The sequence below is a fragment of the Pseudonaja textilis genome, chromosome 4, assembly GCF_049901715.1.
Source record: "Pseudonaja textilis isolate UNSWEBS1 chromosome 4, rPseTex1.2, whole genome shotgun sequence".
In the NCBI taxonomy this organism is placed as follows: domain Eukaryota; kingdom Metazoa; phylum Chordata; class Lepidosauria; order Squamata; family Elapidae; genus Pseudonaja; species Pseudonaja textilis.
The window spans coordinates 88,021,323-88,042,261 of record NC_141993.1 but is presented as its reverse complement, the minus strand read 5'-3'; the positions used below and the strand labels follow the sequence as shown (position 1 = coordinate 88,042,261).

Sequence of the window (20,939 nt, the reverse complement as noted above, 5' to 3'; positions counted from 1 at the left end):
ACTAGACTAAACAACTGCCTCGATCTCATCTTCTGCAATAGTTTGAATTTAATTTACGAATACAAACTAAAGAACCCTTTTCCAGCAGTGACCACAATATGATTGACTTTTGTCTCAACATACGTCCACACAAAAACCACCACAATGATGTGATCCCCAATTATAATTTCAAAAAAGGCAACTATGATCTTATAAACAACGATCTCTCATCCCTTGATTGGCAATCTCTATTCACTGGATGCAATACTGTTGAAGACCATTACAACATATTTTTACTTGAAGTCAAAAGAGTCATCAAACTATATGTACCAACAACAACTCCCAAAACAAAACAAAAAAACAGATTGCCCATACCAATAAGGAAACTTCAATCCAAAAAGAGATCACTCTGGCGGAAAAACAAATCTGGTCATGTTGCCAATTTCAAAAGCCAATACAAAAATTTATGCCACCAAATAAAGACCGAATGCACCAATTATCACATTAAACAAGAGGAAAACCTTCTAAGCACCAATTCCACCAGTGCTTTTTACAATTTTGTAAACAACAAACTAAAAGATTCAAGGTCCATCCCACCCCTGATAGGACCTAATGGTAAAGACTGCAATGACGACACCATTAAAGCCAACATCTTTAACACATTTTTTGGCTCAGTATTTGTAAACAGCAATGGATCATGCCCAGTATTTCCTAGCCGAACCACAGATAACTACAATGATCTAATACATATCGATTTTACAGAAGACAATGTTGAAAAAGCACTACGCAATCTAAAACCATCTCTATCTATTGGACCGGATGGAATATGTGCCTATTTCTTAAAAAAGCTATCCACTGCCATAGCCAAACCTCTAAGCATAATCTTTGAAAAATCTTTCAGGACCAGTTCCTTGCCTAACCTATGGTCACAAGCCACAGTCATCCCCATCTTCAAAAGGGAGACCCTTGCCTAGTTGAAAATTACAGACCAATCTCCTTATGCTGCGTCACCTGTAAAGTCATGGAATCAATTATTAACCAATCCATCATCCTCCACTTAGAGACAAACAACCTACTCTCCAATAAACAATTTGGTTTCAGAAAAAACTATCCTGTAATCTGCAACTCTTACACTGCAAAAACATATGGACTACACAACTTGATCAGGGCAAAACAATAGATGCAATCTACATAGACTTCTGTAAAGCCTTTGATTCAGTGGTACATGACAAACTACTCCTAAAAATAAAATCCTATGGTATCTCTGGACAACTGCATAACTGGATAGAAGCATTCCTGTCAAACAGACAACAAATGGTCAAAATTGGGAGCGTCCTATCAAATTCTATATCTGTCAATAGTGGTGTCCCCCAAGGCAGTGTTCTAGGACCAACTCTCTTCATACTCTACATAAATGACCTCTGTGATCATATTAAGAGCAACTGCGTTCTTTTCACTGATGATGTAAAGCTGTTCAATACCACAGACAATACTGCTACCCTTCAAAAAGATCTTGACTGTGTATCAGAATGGTCAAACAAATGGCAACTTCAAATCTCAACAAATAAATGCTCTGTCTTACATATTGGCAAAAAAATCCGAAAATAAAATACAAGCTGAATAGTCAAGATCTTGTTGATGATCCAAGCTCTGTAAAGGACCTTGGAATACTCACCTCTAATGATCTAAGTGCTAGAGCCCACTGCAACAACATAGCCAAAAAGGCATTAAGAGTTGCTAACCTAATTTTACGTAGCTTTTTCTCTGGTAATATCACACTACTAACTAGAGCATACAAAACATTTGCTAGACCAATACTCGAATACAGCTCATCAGTCTGGAACCCACATTACGTACCTGATATTGTTGTGATTGGAAGGATTGGTACTGTTAAGAAACTTTGAATTTGATGACTGTTAGATCGTGGATTGACGTCAGAACCAGGGAACGTTAATCTGAAGGGCAAGCCAGTTAATTAGCACGTTGCCTTAATGGGTATAAAAGGACACAGCTGAGCTGGTGCCTTTTGCCAGAAACAAAATGTCTATTTTGAATGAGGACGTTACTGCAAAGAGATCTCTGTTTGTTTGAATTTTGAAGGGAAGTCCTAACAGTTTTTGCCAGCCGTTATCTTGTTATTTTCTACAGTTTGATTTGATTGTGAAACGGCTGCTTTGTGTTTGTTCGTTTGAATCTCCAAGAGGAGACATAACATTATTGTTTCTGGCCTAAACAAACCATCTTTCAAGCAAGATGGATTTAAATTAATTGCAGCGTTTGGTCGAGCAGCAGCAACAGCAAATAAATCAGCTCCTGCAAAGCAATGTGACGCTTCAGAATCAGGTAACACAATTGCTGAATTATGTTTCCAGCTTACCAAGCCCTGCTGCTGTTCCCCCTGCCCCTCCTGTGAGGAAAAGCCCAGTATCCATGCCGGAGAAATTTTCTGGGCAAACGGACATGTTTCCGGCATTTCTGGGGCAGTGTCAATTATTTATGTCCTTGAGGCCTGAAAACTTTCCAAATGATCGGGCCAAGACAGGATTCATTCTTAGCCTCTTATCTGGGCAGGCTGCTAATTGGGCTACTCCTTTGTTAGTTCAAGATAGCCCGTTGTTGAATGATTTCCAGGGTTTTCTTCAACAAATGAGAGTGATGTTTGAGAACCCAATTAAGATACAAACTGTGGACAGACGTTTAAGGGACATAAATCAGGGGAAGCGTTCCCTGCAGGATTACGTTGCAGAATTTCGTTTGTTATGTTTGGATTCCAATTGGAACGAACCGGCTCATATGACTGCATTCCAAGAAGGCTTGTCTGATGCCATCAAAGATGAGCTGGTCCATGCAGAGAGAGCTTTAACTTTGGATGCATTGATAGTTCAGTGCTTACAAATTGAAGCTTGTTTACAGCAACGTGGACGCAAACGGCTCGGTATGGAACCATCTTCGTTTTCTCGTGCACAACCCACGCCACCGAGAGTTTTCCAACCCACGGTTAATGTTGAGGAGCCGATGGAGTTAGGCGCACTACACCCTCGCTTAACGGTGCGAGAACGTTCGAGACGGTTCCAGGAAGGCTTGTGCCTTTATTGCGGGGGTCTGGGACATTTTGTTAATTCCTGCAATCGGAGAGGGAACCGCAGACCCGTACCTGAAACCACTCTTGGCTCGTCAGGAAAAAAGGGTAGACCTGACCTCAAGGAAACCCTAGGTCGGATACATTTCACATCCCCACCTCAAATTGCTGAAGTAAATCCTGGCCCTCCTCGGCATTTACTTTTGGACACTCGAATTTTTCTACAGTCACAGAAGGAGGGAATTCCTGCTGTTGCGTTGGTGGACTCAGGGGCTACAACCAGCTTTATGGACCGAGCTTTTGCTATGCACTATGGGATCCCATTGGTTGCTGTACATCCACCCATTAAGGTGGAAACCGTGGATGGGCGTGAGCTCAAGTCTGGGCCCATTCGTTTCGCCACCCAGCCAGTGCGTATGATCATTGGGGATCATGAGGAGGCGAAAAGTTTTTATATCACCTCGAACCTTCATCTCCCTTTGGTGCTCGGAATGTCCTGGCTGCGTTTGCACAATCCGTTGGTGGCTTGGTCGCAGAACGGTATTTCTTTTCCAAGTCTCCAATGTGTAGACCACCTGAGACAATTGGAACGAGCGACACCTCCATTGGCTGTGGGAGACAGAGTGGGGTTGTCAACGAAACATCGTCAAGTTAAACATCAGACTCGGGGGAAGGGCCCTGCGGTGGGGGATAGTGTTGTGATTGGAAGGATTGGTACTGTTAAGAAACTTTGAATTTGATGACTGTTAGATCGTGGATTGACGTCAGAACCAGGGAACGTTAATCTGAAGGGCAAGCCAGTTAATTAGCACGTTGCCTTAATGGGTATAAAAGGACACAGCTGAGCTGGTGCCTTTTGCCAGAAACAAAATGTCTATTTTGAATGAGGACGTTACTGCAAAGAGATCTCTGTTTGTTTGAATTTTGAAGGGAAGTCCTAACAGTTTTTGCCAGCCGTTATCTTGTTATTTTCTACAGTTTGATTTGATTGTGAAACGGCTGCTTTGTGTTTGTTCGTTTGAATCTCCAAGAGGAGACATAACATGATATTAGCACAATTGAGAAAGTCCAGAAATATTTCACAAGAAGAGTTCTCCTCTCCTCTACTCGTTGTAGAATACCTTATGCCACCAGACTTGAAATTCTAGAACTAGAAAACCTTGAATTACGCCATCTTCGGTCTGATTTAAGCATGGTATATAAAATCATACATTGCAATGTCCTACCTGTCAATGAATACTTCAGCTTCAACCATAACAACACAAGAACACACAACAGATACAAACTCAAGGTTAACCGCACCAAGCTTGATTGCAGGAAATACGACTTCAGCAACAGAGTGGTCAATGTCTGGAATACTCTACCCGACTCTATAGTTTCTTCGCCAAACCCCAAAAACTTTAACCTTAGACTGTCTACTATTGACCTCACCCCTTTCCTAAGAGGTCTGTAGGGGGCGTGCATAAGCACACCAATGTGCCTACCATCCCTGTCCTATTGTTTCTTTTATTTTTCTTTTATTTTTCTTATATGTACCCATTTCATGTATTCATAACTATGTATACACTTATACTTATTATCTTGTAAACAATTGACAAATAAATAAAATAAAATAAATAAATAAATTCAGGCACAATGAAACACAACAAAAGGTCTACCCAGAAACAGGTTCCAAATGGGCATACCTCTGCTTGGTGTGAACTCCCTTTTTCACAATTTTGAAAAGCATACATTGCCAGGATACCAATCATGGAAATACATATTGTGAATATAAAATGTTCATTAAAAGCAGAGTCTTGCATACATCGTCAGGCTCATAGTAAGACTGTGTTAATTAAAATAGTCTTACTATGACCATGACGATGTATACAAGATTAGGCCCTGATGATTTATAATTAATTAATATGCCATCCAACTTATAATAAAGGGTGGCTTAGTTCAGCTAAAGCTTGAACCGTGGGAGCGCAGTGGTTAGAATGCAGTATTGGAGGAAAACTCTGTCCACAGCCGGCTTAAAGAGGAGCCAAATGGTTGGAGGCAATGTGCTGACATTGTCTATCACTCCCAGCGTGTGGTAAATTGCTATGGAGTAGTATATAAACCTGAGTGCTATTGCTATTGCTAAAGGTTATAAATGAAAGGTTATAATGTAGGCCAACACTTTAACAATATTACCAACAGCATTCTTCCTAAAAACCTTCCTATGCAAGGATCACCTTTATGGTCAGGCATTCCTGAGCAGGAAACAGATGGTTTCTCAAATTGGTGTTCTTTCTGTTTAGCAAAAAGAAGCACTTAGCACTTAGACTTATATACCTCTTTATAGTGCTTTTATACTCCTCTGTGAATGGTTTATGGAGCCAGCATATTGCCCCAACAATCTGGTCCTCATTTTACCGACCTCAGAAGAATGGAACGCTGAATCAACCACGAGCTGGTCAGAATCGAACTGCTGGCGGTGAGCCTGCAATACTGCATTCTAACCACTGCACCACCATGGCTCATAAACAGATTTAACAAAACAGTTTGACCAATAGCTAACCACACCAACAGATTCAAAGCACTATCCCCAAAAGCCGTTCCTATGTATGGAATAATAATATGCTAAATAATAAGCAATACTAGAAGATACCAAGATTCAACAGGCAAATATGTTTCATCCATCACAAATCTTCTTTCGCATTTCCTTGCTGATGGGCTATATTCTGCACAAAGAGAGTTTTAGGAGGGAACGACTGTAGTCGTTCTCCACTTACATCCATTTGTTTAATGACCATTCAAAGTTACAATGGCCTGAAAACTTAACAGCCTTATTTTTAAAAAAACCATAAAATTGGACATGACTCTTTTAACAACCACCTTGCTTAACAATTGTGGTCCTAATTGGGGTAGTATGTTGATGACTATAATGAAACATGATAGAAGAAACATCAGTTCCTGCATTAGGCAATTCATCATGGAGTTCCAGAATGGTCAGAAAACCATTAAAATTAGACCTCATAACAAAGAACAGATGTATTCTGTGCAGCTGGATAAAAGATCAAAACGTGGATACTTTGGTTTTTAAGGACAATTAATACCCCGGTTTGAGGCTTGTTTAACAGAGAAGGTCTTTGCTCTGGCAGTTTGAGTCCTACCATCACATGAAGGAGCCAACACTCATCACTTGCCTCAGCTCCTGCCAACCTAGAAACTTGAAAGTATAGGTACCACTTTGGTGGGAAGACAACAGCAGTCCATGTTTTGTCACATGCATTGCACTGTGGCCTGAGGTCATGCAAACCACATGACTCCAGAAATGTCTTTGGATAGGGTTGGCTCAATGGCTTAGAAATGGAGATGAGCACTCCCCCTAAAGTGGGCTATGACTAGCAGAGTAAATCTGAAGGGACACCTTTTAATATAAGGATTCTGGACACCTAAGAAAGAGATTGGTCAGCAATGCTCCTCTGGTCACTATACCACATATGTCATCCAGTGTCCTTGTGATTCCCAAAATGGATATTTTTTAAAAATAACATGGCCAGAATCATAAAATGCAAAATGTCACAGGGTTTTGATAGTCCTACCTGAAATCCAGAAAGACGTTTGGAAGATCAGGCCTAACTGTTTTTTTCAATATGAACGTTATAAGGAATCATTTATCATTGCCTGCTGATGCCTTCACGAATTGTTTTCTCCAATGGCCACATCTGGAAAGAGCAGCGAAGCATTGGCATCACTTCTCTGCAGAAGCTGGGCCTGAGGAAGAATAGCATTGAGCATCAGATAGAAGATGTAGCTCAGACTCCTTTGGACAAACAAAAGGTATGTAATTCGGGGTAATGACTCAAGCCCACATCTGCTGATTTTTTTCCATTCTGTGTATTTTGAATAAAATAATATGCAATTGTTTAATTTTTTTTAAATTTAAACAATTGGTTGCCAATTCTCTTTTCTCATCCCCTTAGAAGTCCTGTTCTTTAATAATTGATTATGAAATATCTTCATTTGCAGGGCAGCCAGTGGACCCATTACTTTCAGTAATAAATGCAGTTCCTAATGTCATAAGTAAACAGGAGGGGCTACTGCCTTCACTGGATTTTCTTTTTCATTCAACTCCTATCCTGAATTGCTTCTGAATAAGAGCTAACTTGTACCTCTGTAATCTTAAACTCTCATTAGACAAGGGAGATTCTTTGCGTGGCAAGTTAGATTTATTTTCTTTTGTCATCCTCTCATGGGTGCCTATCACTTCTTTCCCCTTTTTCTAAAGAAATTCCATGAAGAAGGAGAAGAATTAACAGGGACTTTTGATTAATTCATACTTAAATGAATCTTTTCCCTGAAAAATTGGTTAAAGGACAGATAATGCTAGGATATTGAATTTAGTACTGGAACAGTGAAGTGTACAATAGGCCAGAACAGACAATTGTAGTTGCTTAGAGGGTTAGTTAGATTGCATGAGGCAATCTATGCTCTGATTGGTTGCCATCAGTATAAAGGGGGAGTTTCCCATTTTTCAGTGTTCTGTGTTTTGCAAAATTTACCTCATGATGTTTCTGTGTTCCTGACTATCTTGTGTTTTTTTTCTGGAATGTTGAATGTTTTATATATATTTTCTATATATATATATATAGAAAACAAATATATATAAAAGACTCCACTTTTATGTTAGTGCCTCTTTCGTCTAGATAGCTGCTGTGTAGTTCCCCAACAGATACTTTTACAGCTTTGAACATCAGTAAAAAAGTAAAATGTTTGAAACAAGGATAAAAGGTCCTCCTTTCTAAAGTTTTCAGAAAAAGCTTGATTTTTTTTTTTAAACAATTTTTATCGATTTGAAATTACTTTGTGCTGGGTCACTTTATTTACAAACTGACATTGTCAGCCTTGAGTGTACCATTGTTCTGGTCACTACATTCAAGATATAGAATCTTTTTAATACTGGCCCTCATTCCTAAACCATTAAGGCAGGCTTTCCACCCTTGTATTAAGGGTTCAAGGGTGCTTCATGTTCAGCATATAATTGCATCCATGGGTGTTATAATTGAAGGTTTCTGGTTACAATGTACACACTGAGTAAAAAGAACAATGGTGAGAATTGGGCCATTTGTGGTTGAGAAAGAAATAGGTCATGTGGGAGTTGTTCAAATGCTTTTTCTACCTCAGTGATTGCCATATCCGTGGCAGGTGGTTTGCTTCTCAAGATGCTTCTCTGTCATGAGACAAATGGCCTGTTATTGTATTACTTGTCTCCCAATTCTTCACCAAGTTGCACTGGTTTGGTGCATGGTTAATGTTGTTTCACAAGAATCCAGCACAGGTAGTCCTTGAATTACAACCACAACTGAGACCAAAATTTTGGTTGCGGTTAAGTGAATTTTGCCCCATTTAATGACCTTTCTTGTCATAGCTGTTAAGCGTATCATTGCAGTTGTTAAGTAAGTCGTGTGATTGTTAAGCAAATCTGGCTTTCCCCATTGACTTTGCTTGTCAGAGGCCAGCTGGAGAGGGTTAAGAATGGTGATTACATGACTCCAGGATAATGCAATTAGTACATGCCAATTGCTAAACACCTGAATTTTGGTCACGTAACCATGGGGATGCTGCAATGCTATGAAAACCTGTTATAGATCACCTTTTTCAGTGTCATTGAAACTTTGAACCATCACCAAATAAATGATTATAGCTTGAGGACTACCTGTATCCTAAAAATTGCATCAATTGTTGTGGTATGGCATCATAGCCACAAAATCTGATAGTTAGAGCAGTCATATAGAATAGAATAGAATAGAATAGAATAGAATAGAATAGAATAGAATAGAATAGAATAGAATAGAATTCTTTATTGGCCAAGTGTGATTGGATGCACGAGGAATTTGTCTTGGTGCAAATGCTCTCAGTGTACATAAAAGAAAAGATACATTCATCAAGGGTCAAGAATCATAAGGTACAACACTTCGTTCTAGAGTACAATAAGAAATCAAATCATGCATCACTTTGGACATGTCTTTAAAAGTATGAATGCATGTGGTAAATCTAGTAATTTGGGGAATGCTGGTAATTCAGAATTCTTCTGAATTTTTGTGATTCACTCTAGTAAGTAAAGATTAATCACCGTCCCACATGGAAACATTTCCTGCGGTAATCAATTATCAATAAAAACAAAATGCATTAAAGAGGCTGTCTTTCATCTTGTCTACTTTAAAATAGTGTCTAAGTGTGAATCTACCACTTTTATTTTTTTTAAGTTTTAACAACAATTTTATTTACAAATTTAAAAAGTACAATTTCAAAAATACAGAAACAATAACATGTGAATAACAAATAATTCTTTACATTGGTTATCGAATTTGATAAGTCCTAAATATCATTATTGGCTAGTACTAGTCACATCTTCAGTCATTATCACATCCTAAGTGCTAAATAATTCACAATATACTCTATTTATTTTCACTTTGGTTTATAACTACTCTTCTATTACGAATACATTCCTGTTTTTTAACTAGTAAACAAATATTATAAATGGCTAATAATAATAGTAGCAACAGAGAAAAGAAGGTTTAAAACCTTTAATTGTTTTATATATTTAATATAATATAAACTGCTGAATATAATTTGTATCTTAGGTTCATTTACATGTTTCCCCTTTTATTGTCTACCCACTTATACCATTTATCCCATATCCGGTAGTAATCTGTATCCTCCTTCCCATTAATTTTAAGCGTAAGCCTCTCCAATTGGGCACACTCATATTTTTTTCTGAATAGCAACCTGTATCGGTAGTACATTTGGGTTTTTCCAATATTGTGCTAGTGAAATACATGCCGCAATTAATAAATGGATGGTCAGATATTTTATTTTAGTGGGGTAGTCACCTTTTATCATTCCCAACAAAAATAATTCCAGTTTCTATTCCAACCCACACTCTGTAATTTCTTCTATCCACGTTTTTATTTTTAACCAATATTTTTTTATCTCATTTTGTATAGATTCACCTTGTCTGCTACTGATTTGGTTAGTGTCAGGTTTTTCTGCCAGATTTCTTCCCAGGCAACCAAAGTTGTTTTCCCAAGCTAACATAGGACCTTTCATAATTTTCTCGGCCATTTCATATTCTAGTAAATAATTATATAATTTGGAAATCAAACTTTTCTCAGGGTTTAAAAGTATTTTATCTAAATATATGTCTTTTACCTCAATTCCATATTTCTTTACGTCTTTGTTATATCTCAGTTTTATTTGAAAATATCACCAATTATCAATAACTATCTCTTGTGATTCTAATTCCTATTTTGTTTTAATTCTTCTCTCGCTATCTAATATTTGGTAATATTTAAATTTTTAACTGATGTCCATTGTATTTAAGTGAAACATTGCCTCCATCATTGAAAACCACCTCGGGATTTTAGTATAATGATTCTTTCTTATATCAGTCCAAATTTTAATTCAAGACTTTCGGAATACATATCTAGTAAAATATAGATTATTTTTACTATTTATATTCTTGATTTTTTTATTTTAATTTCTTTATTTAATCTAATTCTGTCCAGCAGTTTCCAAAATTGTTATAAAAAAAGTTTCCAAAATTGTTATAGAAAGCAGAGGATCATGGTAATCTCCTCCTGAGTAAATCCCGCATTCCCTGATCCTCTCCTCCCTGTGTAACCTAGGATGGATAGGGGATGGACCTGGATCCTCTGATTGCTCAGCTGGCCTCTGCCCTTCCCCAGCCTCCTCCACCACCTCTGGAGCCACACTCCTACTTTCTGTTGGCTGTTCCTCCTCTTCCTCAGAATCAGTCTCCACCAGGGGCCTGACAGGTTATCTATTCTCACCCTTTTTTCCTTCCATATTGCTAGTATGGTCTAATACTCTGGGCTAATCCATCTAAAAGATTTTTTGTTGTTGTTTAAGTAATTCATGAGAAATCGATAGTCTTTCCTTTGTTCGCGAATTGTCCTTGGCACAAGGACAATCACTTCTCTATCTTTGTATTTTTTAGAACAATCACTTCTCTATCTTTGTATTTTATTCCATCTCTTGTAACTCTATAAATTATATCCTTCACTCACCTCCTTGCAAATCTAATATGCACTTCTCTGTGTATTTAATATAAGGAAGGTAGGAGAAAGAGAGGGAAAGAACAATTAATTATCTCAACTTTATATTAATCAATATATTAAGATCATTAATCTATAGTCAATCAGGTATATGTAAAGAGTGAAAGAAAAGAAAGATATAAAATATACTCCAAAGGGGTTAAATATCACTTACTTAAATTAAAACTTATTTCAAAATAACCAATCAATCTTGTTTTCTTATTAATTAAATATATACCCTAAGTAAATAGAAAAAATAGATTATACCGTTCTGATCAATTTTAAGGGAGAAAAAGAGAGCAAAACGAACACTAAATGAGGAGAGGATTTACAATCTCCTTTTTTCCTAGTGTTTCCTTAGTAATCCAGTTATATCCAGTAATAACTTCAAGTCTCAGTTCTCAGTTCTCAGTTCAGTCTGGTACCTCTGCCACTTTACTCCACTCTCCCTGTCAGAATGTCTGCCTCCACGAATTGCACTGTCACTCCTCTAATCACTTTCAAAGATTTTAAAGTTTCACAGTTCTTCTCCACTATAGAATACTCTCCGCGGTATGTTCATGTGGCTGGAAATACAAAACTTTCCTCATCAATAGCCATTCTTCTTTCCTTTCCACTTTTCTTTTTAAAATCAATTTTCTGCTTTATCCGGAGCTATGGGTAAACAGCTCAGTCTTGCTGCCACTTTCCACTTTCCCCCTTCTGCTCCAGTGTTTCACACATATACCAATTACCTTTCAAATTTATCCATTAGTTATAATCCAACATCGATTTCCTTTCAGCCTCTTTCCCGGACTCCAAATTCGATCTCGCCTCTCCGCTTCCTTCTCAAAGTTGTTCTGTCATGTGTTTGGGCCAGCCTAACTGGCTGACTTCTTTTGCCCTGTGCTTCAGGCTCCCTTTTTTATCTCCAGGATTGCAATTCCCACTTCGGCACCAAGAGTTCTTCTCACTTAAGTGATCCCACCAGGATCTAACTTTGCCTCAAACAGCTGCCCACAAGCAAAAATCCCAATGTAGGAGAGTGGATCAAGGTTCTCCTACCTCGCCATGCCACGACAACACCGGAAGTCCCTACCACTTTCATTTTTACTCTTTCTGGTGGCTTCATAGGAACCTATAGCCACCAGGAATGTATTTATTCTTTAGACTTGAGATACAGAAGCAAAAATAATGAGAAGAAAAGCTGGACACAATTCATTGTAATTTTCTATTTTAAACATCAATATGGGGATGATTGCAATTTTATCTACAATGAAGAGAACCTGGATCAATGTATTTTAGACTTTTTTTTTCTGCTGGAACAGACACAACCTTGGCTACTCTGAGGTGGGCATTGCCCCTTCTTGTAGTAGCTATTGAGGTCCTGTACATGGCGCTAGCAGCAAATTGCAGCATTTAATCTATATGGGCCTCTTTGTTATTTGCATGATCTCATTCTCTATCTTGGGTTGGAAAGTCCTGGACTTTCCGGACTTACAGATGATCTCATTTTACTAATATCACCACTATTCTTAAGGATAGATTGGGAGGTTTCACCCATGTGGCATCTATTCTCCAATCCAAATGCTGTATATGTTACACTTCCTTGCTTGTAAAAATGGTATAAAAGAATAAACGTTGCCCGAGCACTCAGACAACTTGGCACTCTACACAATGACTGGTCTTTGAAACCCATCACCTCCTGACCAATCATCTCAACATCCAGGTTCTAAAAGCACAGAAATTATTTGAAATCTACTCTTCATAATAATTTTCCCATGCAGATTCTTGATTCTATATGCAGGTGTATGAAATCACTAGGATTACAGGATAGCAAAGAATATATGTAGAGAGAGTCTCCATGTGCTAAATAAACAAACCGATAACCTTCTTTGAATCTTCAGTAAAATATTCACTGAGGGATTAAAAATTGGAAACTGGTACAAATCTGAAACATTTAACAGTTTCAATGCGGAAACCTACCTTTCAGATTTACTTGTTTTTGGCCTAAATTACATATAGAAGAGCAAATTTCAGCATGAAAAAAATAGAAAAAAATCAAAACGGTGGGCATGAGCACCTATACAATGCAAGGCTGCCTGACACGAAGAGAAGAGATGGGAGAATTGTGGGCAATGTGAGCAGCTGCTGGCAGTCATTCCCCTCTGGTCAATTAGAACTGAAGAAGCTTCTTGGATGAGAAGTGAAATACTTTCAAATTAAAAAAAAACAATTAAGTTCAGTTGCCTTTTGGAATAAAGCATCCCTGACATAGCCATGATCTGGATGATTGGGAATCTCCATAGATGTTAAGCTTGTTATTAACCTTGCCAATAAAACACATTACTTTCCATTTGGTTTAAGTATCTATTTTCATATTTAACATATTTCTCTTATGGACTTCACATTCTCCAACCTGAACAAACTTCAGAGATAATCCAAAATGATACCATGCTTGAAGTGATGAAATGCTGCTGAAGTGATGAATTAAGAGAAGAAAAAAGAAGCTACTATCCATCCACATCCTAGGGCAGAACATCCACTATAGCAAACAATGCCTTTTTAAATCCCATACTTAGGCCTGAATGTAGACTGGATCTGAATGCTTCATCTAGAGTCTGGTTACAGTCTGATCATTGTCTTTACAACATCCCCCAAAGGACACCCCCCAGGATTGCCCCACTTGTATTTTCTGGCAATTCGTCTCTCATAATTCTTTGATTATTCAAAATCTTCCTAGGCAATGAGGAAAGCAGTACAGCAGCAATACTTACCATTTATACTTGATTCCTTATATCCAACCAATCAGAATTAGCTGGAAGGCACCTTGGAGGTCTTCTAGTCCAATCCCCTGCTCAAGCAGGAGACTGTATACTATTTCAGACAAGTGACTGCCCAGTCTCTTCTTAAAGCCCTCCAGTGATGAAGCACCAACAATATCGAAAGGCAAACTGTTTCATATTTCTGGATATATTTCTCAACTAGTGTGCCATAAAGCCCCAGGTAATATAATAAACAGTAGAGAATCCTGGAATTTATAATCCATCGACATCTGGGAGGTTATAGTTCCTCAAACATAAACTGGGATTAGAATTAGAGTAACAGCATTGGAAGGGACTTTGGAGGTCTCCTGCTCCAACCACCTGCTCAGGCAGGAAACCCTATACTATTTCAGACAAATGGTTGCCTAATCTCTTTTTCAAAATCTCCAGTATTGGAGCATTCACAACTTCTGGAGGCAGGTGTTCCACTGAATTGTTCGGACTGTCAGGATGTTGATTTAAGGATAAAACAATCTCTCTTTTTGGTATTTGGCCATGGCAAGTTGGATGGGGTGAGTTGGCCATGGTGAGTTATCCTAGACCCTGATTGGGAATGCTCTTTCTCTTATTGCTCTTAGCGTTGTTGTTGTTTCCTTTAGATGATGCTTTAGCTTTTCCTCCTGATCGCTGTACTCCACTGATGGGAAAGTAAAAGCAAACCATCTTTTGATGCTTCATCAAATGACTGCTGGTATATTTTTAACAAGGTATTATGATCAAGGTTCACTTACCGTAAATAGGACAGGAAGGGATTTATTTCTTTTTGCTTTTAAATCAATGGCAAGGACTGGGGTAGGGGCAAAATCAGTCAGGGAAAGTCACTCATTGCATAACATCTACAGTCCCTTTGGTGAACGGGACAATTCATAGATTTAGTGAACAAGCAAATTAATTACAACTGAGAAGGAAATTCAAGGAGAGAACTGGAGGATTCTTATCCTTGTGACATGGGCCAATTACCAATTAAAGGTCCCATGAAGGGAAATTGTGGAATGATTCTAGGAACCAAGTGAAACATGAGTCCTTCTTAGAGTTCTGCTCTTTACCTAAGGCGAAAAAAAAAAATATGGAGCTCAGGAACAAGGACAGATGTGAGCTTCAATTTTTTTAAAAAAAAGATTAAGCTTTCAGGCTGGGCTCAGAATGAGATACATCATAGCAATCATTAATTTAATTGTAAGAAATAATAAGTATAATAATAAGTATAATAAAAGTATTAGGCCATAAGAAAAAAACATAATATCATAAAGGATAATTAGATCCTATTCAAGCCACCTGAACTCTTTTGGGTTTAATGATACTTCAGAGTTGGCTAATTGTCCCTGCTAAAACTTTGCCATGAATCATTTTCAGATGTGGTCATGGGTTAGGCAACTGATTGGTGACATCATGTTTAGATAGGTATTTCTAAACATCTATAGCTCTCTACCTATAATTTGATGCTTGGATTTAGGACATCTTTCAATCAATAATAGCTGCTACAGAATTTATTACAACAGCTCTGCTTATAACCATGAAGATTACACTTATTTTAGTTGCAAAAGGCTACACAGCACCAGAGATGATGCTCAACAGTATGAAGCCTGTTATGTCTGTGGAACTGGTTGGAGTTCCCAACCAGGTCCGCTGTTTGAGCGGGAGCACCAGCAGCTCCCATTGGCTGGCTCCGTTTGCTTATATAGCCGGCTGTCGGGCAGAGCCAGCTTGTTGTCGCCCGCTGGTCTGCGAGTTAGCTAGCAGACGCAACAACCCTTTATTCATTGCAATAAAGCCTGTTACTTGTACGCTCTGGTCTCATGCCTCGTCCTTACCATCGCTCTACAACACTGGCGACGAGGGTGGGATGGTCGAAGGCCAGCCAGACGCGTTTTTACAAAGAGCTGTAGTCACAGAGAGAGAAAGCAAGGGCGCTGTAACCGCAGCCGCCCCATGCTCACAAAGAGCGCGAAATTCAAACTGACACCGTGAGAGCTGATTCGCTGAAACGAGCCTCAGGCACAGCAGCCAAGGCCGCCCACGCTCACCAAGAGCGCGTTTTTCAAAAGAGCTGAGCAGCCCAGAGAGATAAACCGCAGCGCGTTCTTTTAAGAGCGCGAGTTCGAATAACAATTTTAAACAGACGAACCTGTTTCCTTTCCAACGATGAGCGCGAATCAAGCATTCCCTCCATTCAAACCGAACGAGGAGACATGGGACTCTTACAGAAATTGATTCAGCCATTTTCTTGACGCCATCGGTCTAGCCGACGCTGCGGAGCATAGGAAGAAGTCCTATTTCCTGAGTTACTGCGGAGCCACCGTTTTCGACACAGCCACAGCATTAGTCGTGCCCCGCGCCATCAGAAGCGTCCCATGGGACGAATTACAGGAAATACTTTCAAATCACTATTCGCCCAAACCGTCTCAAATAGCCCGAAGGTATGCCTTCAGGGTCAGGAAGCAAACAGAGGGGGAGTCGATTAATGAATACATGGCCGCCCTGAGAACAGCCGCTTTGCATTGCGGATTCAAAGAATATTTGGAAGACATGCTGTTGGATCAGATCGTCTGTGGGGTAAGAGATCTGAAACTCCAAAGGCGTTTACTAGCGAAGAAAGATCTGACTCTAGCCATAGCCATGGAGGAAGCCCTGGCTGCTGAGCTCTCGGCTCAGTCAGCAGCCGAAATTCAGGGAAATCAATCCAAATCCAGCTCGCAAACTGTCCATTCTGAAGAGGTAATCAGCGAAGATGACCCCACAGACGCCTCTGACGTTAACCACCTAGTTCACCAGAAGCCTTCACAGGTAGGAGCGGGGCAGAGAACCAACTTCACCCCCAAGCAACCTCCCATGTGGAGGCTCCCACCCTAGGGCATCCTGCAGGTTCAGAAACGCCATCTGCCTGAACTGCCAAAAGAAGGGTCACATCACTAGAGTCTGCCAAGCAGGGCGATCCTTACCACAAAGACCTCTACCACCTGCTAACTCCCAAAGGCAAGTGGTGGACTGCTATACTTGCTACCACGCTAACCATACTTCCCTAACCCCTGATAAAATTAAAATTTCTGTCTTCCTAGAAGGTAAGCCCTGCATGATAGAGGTAGACACGGGATCCGCGCTCTCAATCATCTCCTGGGATACCCTGAAGAGACTCCAGCCCTGGCTGTCAAGGAAGCAGCTACAAAGATACCACCTGACGCTACGAGACTACCAGGGATGGAACATTCCTGTCCTCGGGAAAGGCAAGTTCCTTGTGCAATTCCAAACCTTTAAGGGCCACCTGCCCCTAGTGGTAGTTAACGGTACCCTCCCTAGTCTATTGGGACTTGATTGGTTTCCTTCTCTCGGCCTTAGCGTAACCGGGATCCATGCTGTCTCAACCTCTGATGTAGATACCCTATTTTCTGAATTTTCCGATGTATTCAGCAATGAGCTGGGTTGCTACTCGGGCACCCCCATATCATTTTCAGTAGACCCCCAGGCAATCCCTCTTCGTTTAAAACCCCATAGGGTGCCCTTCGCCATCCGTCCGAAATTGGACGCAGAACTAGACAAACTACTTAAACAAGGGGTGCTAGAACCCACTGATTTCACGAAATGGGAGACCTCCATTGTCACCCCACTAAAAAAAGATGGCAGTTTGAGAATTTGTGCGGATTACAAAACCACGCTCAACCGCTATCTACAGGTCAGCGCCTACCCCGTGCCCGTTATCCAGCATCTTTTACATACTTTCGAACCCGGCACCATTTTCGCTAAGTTAGATATGTCCCAGGCATACCAGCAGTTCCCTGTAGATGAACAGACAGCGGAATTACAAACGATAGTCACACACAGGGGAGCATTCAAGTGTAAGCGCCTCCAATTCGGGGTCAGCGTAGCCCCAGGCATTTTTCAGTCACTCATGGAGAGGATTCTCCAGGGTCTCCCAGGTGTGGTCCCCTAGTTCGATGACATTTTAGTTTCAGCCACGAACCGGCCCCAGCTCATTCAGAGAGTCAGGACAGTGCTAGAGAGGTTCAGGCAGCATGGCCTTAAACTCAAAAGTGAGAAATGTGCCATCACCACTGGGCAGGTGGACTTTCTGGGTTATAGGATTGTCGCCTCGGGCATCCATCCCATTGAATCCAAGGTGGAGGCCATCCATGAGGCGCCCACACCCACCAACAAGACTGAACTACAAGCCTTCCTGGGACTTTTGAATTTCTACGCCTCGTTCCTCCCACATAAGGCATCTGTCGCTGAGCCATTACACAGGCTACTAGATAAAGACTCACCCTGGCAATGGGGACCCAAGGAGGCCCATGCATTCAAATCAGTCAAAGCCTTGCTCACTTCAGAAGCGGTCCTGGTTCAGTTCGATCAACGCCTCCCCTTAGTCCTGGCCGCTGACACATCCCCTTTTGGCATTGGGGCTGTCCTGAGCCACAGGCTCCCCAACGGTCCGAAGCACCAATTGCTTTTTTTTCTAGGACTCTTTCCCCTACCGAGAGAAATTATAGCCAGATCGATAAAGAGGCCCTGGCTGCAGTGGCTGCAGTTAAGAAGTTCCACGAATTCGTGTTTGGCCACCACTTTGAGTTAGTGACTGATCACAAACCCCTTTTAGGACTTCTGTCTGGAGACAAGCAAACTCCACAGGTACTTTCGCCCAGAATGACCAGATGGACTTTGTTTCTGGCTGCTTACTCATTTAAGTTAGTGCATCGTCCAGGCAAGACCCTGAGCCACGCCGATGCCCTTAGCCGCTGCCCCCTGCCAGTCCCAGTCGAAGACCCAGCGCCTATCCATGCCATTTTCGAGGTCAACGAACTCAAACTTCCAGTAACAGCCGAAGACATCGCGGCACACTCGAAAAAGGACAAAATCATTGCCCAGGTTCTGGACTGGGTGGGGAGGGGGTGGCCGGAAACTCAATGCACAACTGATTTTGTCCCCTTTAAAACCCGCCAGCAGGAACTGTCAAAATTACAAGGTTGTCTTCTGTGGGGAACAAGAGTGGTCATCCCTACATCACTGCGAGTGCCCATCCTGAAGGTGCTTCACGAGGGACATCCGGGCATTGTAAGAATGAAGGCCCTGGCCTGCAGCTACGTCTGGTGGCCCGGTATGGACACTCAAATCGCCAACTGGGTAAGCTCTTGCCAACCTTGCCAACAAACCCGGGCCGCTCCTCCATCTGCTACGCCCACCAGATGGGAGAGCGCAAACGCTCCCTGGTCCCGCCTGCACGTTGACCTAGCGGGGCCTGTACATGGCAAGACTTTCTTGGTGGTCGTGGATTCAAACTCCAAGTGGATTGATGTAGCCTTACTTCCCACGACCACCATCCAGTCAATAGTGAAAGCCCTAACCCGACTGTTTGTCACCCACGGGCTCCCGGACACCCTGGTTTCAGACAATGGCCCACAGTTCACATCATGTGAGTTCAGCATGTATACTGCCAACTTGGGCATCAGGCACGTCCTTACAGCACCATTCCATCCCGCTAGCAACGGGATGGCAGAGAGAGCAGTTAGATCAGCCAAAGAAGCACTTGCCAGGTTTGGTCAGGAGGACTGGCACTCTAAATTGTCTCGTTTCCTACTCAGCCAGCACACAACCCCCTGCACCACCACCAACAAGTCTCCAGCTGAACTTTTAATGGGGAGACGCCTTAGAACCACGCTAGACCGGCTACACCCCCATTATTGCCCAGACACTCCTTTAGGGTCCGATAGCCTGGTCAGAGACTTCGCCCCGCAAGACCTGGTATACGCCAGGAACTACACAGGGGAACCGTTGTGGGTGCCAGGACAGATCGTATCGGTTACCGGCCCCAGGTCCTATCGGGTCCTTCTTGAGGATGGACGTCTGTGGCGGAGACACGTGGATCAACTCAGAAGGCGACGGATGGGCACTGCAGATACCAACCTGTGCCAGCCAGCCAGCTCCAACAACGCCATACCCACGCCTGACGGAGGGCCCCTGCGAAACCAGGTTGTTCCAGACGAGCGAGAGGTCTGCATGGAGAACCTGAGTCTCCAGCCAGAGTCACCGATCCAACCACCAAACGACCCAACCGGCTGGCTGGACCTCGAGACTCGATCGGGCCAACCTGAGCAGGAGGTTTCATCAGCACCGTCAGACACCACACCGGGGAAAGCTCTAGCACCAACAACCGCTGAGGCGCACTCTGAGAGGCAGGACTTGACACAGACTGGCAGTTCACCCGAACTGCGACGCTCCGGGCGCCAGCGAAGACAGCCCACATACCTACAAGACTATGCATGTTCGCAGCTGGGGGGAAGGGGTGTTATGTCTGTGGAACTGGTTAGAGTTCCCAACCAGATCCGCTGTTTGAGCGGGAGCACCAGCAGCTCCCATTGGCTAGCTCCATTTGACAGCCGGCTATATAAGCCGGCTGTCAGGCAGAGCCAGCTTGTTGTCGCCCGCTGGTCTGTGAGTTAGCTAGCAGACGCGACAACCCTTTATTCATTGCAATAAAGCCTGTTACTTGTACGCTCTGGTCTCATGCCTCGTCCTTACCATCGCTCTACAACAAAGCCTTCATGAAGACATTCCTTTATTTGTAAGGAAAACTGAGTGAGTTCTTCATGCTAAAATCCTGATGCTGGGCTTGCAAGGATATGAATGAGACATAATCCTGGATTAGATAATATCTCTCTGATCCAACAAGATTCTTTTTTGTATTTAGATAGATTTCATGGACACGAGTTACACTGTGATTTTAAAATATAAAGTTTGGGACAAAATGGATTAGACAGCTGTTGACGTCTGTTATTTGTGTGGCATATGGCCAGAGATAACCGCATTAACCTGAATTAATGTGATAATATCTTGATGACAAAGTTCCATCACGAATGAGACAGCATCAAAAGACACGTTGCTATTTGTTTCCCATCAATGGAGTATATAAAAGAGGAAGTAAAAAAAAAGCATCGGACAAAAGCATTTTCAGATCCACCAGTGAGCATCAAAGAAAGAAAGAAAGAAAAAACAGCAGGAAAATGA

At 41.5% G+C, this 20,939-nt stretch overlaps 2 protein-coding genes across 2 annotated transcripts in view; one reads left to right on the top strand and one right to left on the bottom strand.

The window, feature by feature from the left end:
• LOC113454783 (cytochrome P450 2D20-like) overlaps positions 1-20,939 on the bottom strand; it is an 80,979-nt gene that overhangs the window by 24,992 nt on the left and 35,048 nt on the right. The gene's annotated exons all lie outside the window — the stretch shown is intronic.
• Positions 16,416-20,939, top strand: part of LOC148125933 (uncharacterized) — a 5,440-nt gene continuing 916 nt past the window's right edge. Inside the window, exons 1-4 of the mRNA XM_087932078.1 lie at positions 16,416-16,661; positions 16,738-17,052; positions 18,909-19,360; positions 19,469-20,196. Coding sequence (XP_087788204.1) covers positions 16,416-16,661; positions 16,738-17,052; positions 18,909-19,360; positions 19,469-20,196 — 1,741 coding nt within the window. The remainder of the gene's footprint in view (positions 16,662-16,737; positions 17,053-18,908; positions 19,361-19,468; positions 20,197-20,939) is intronic.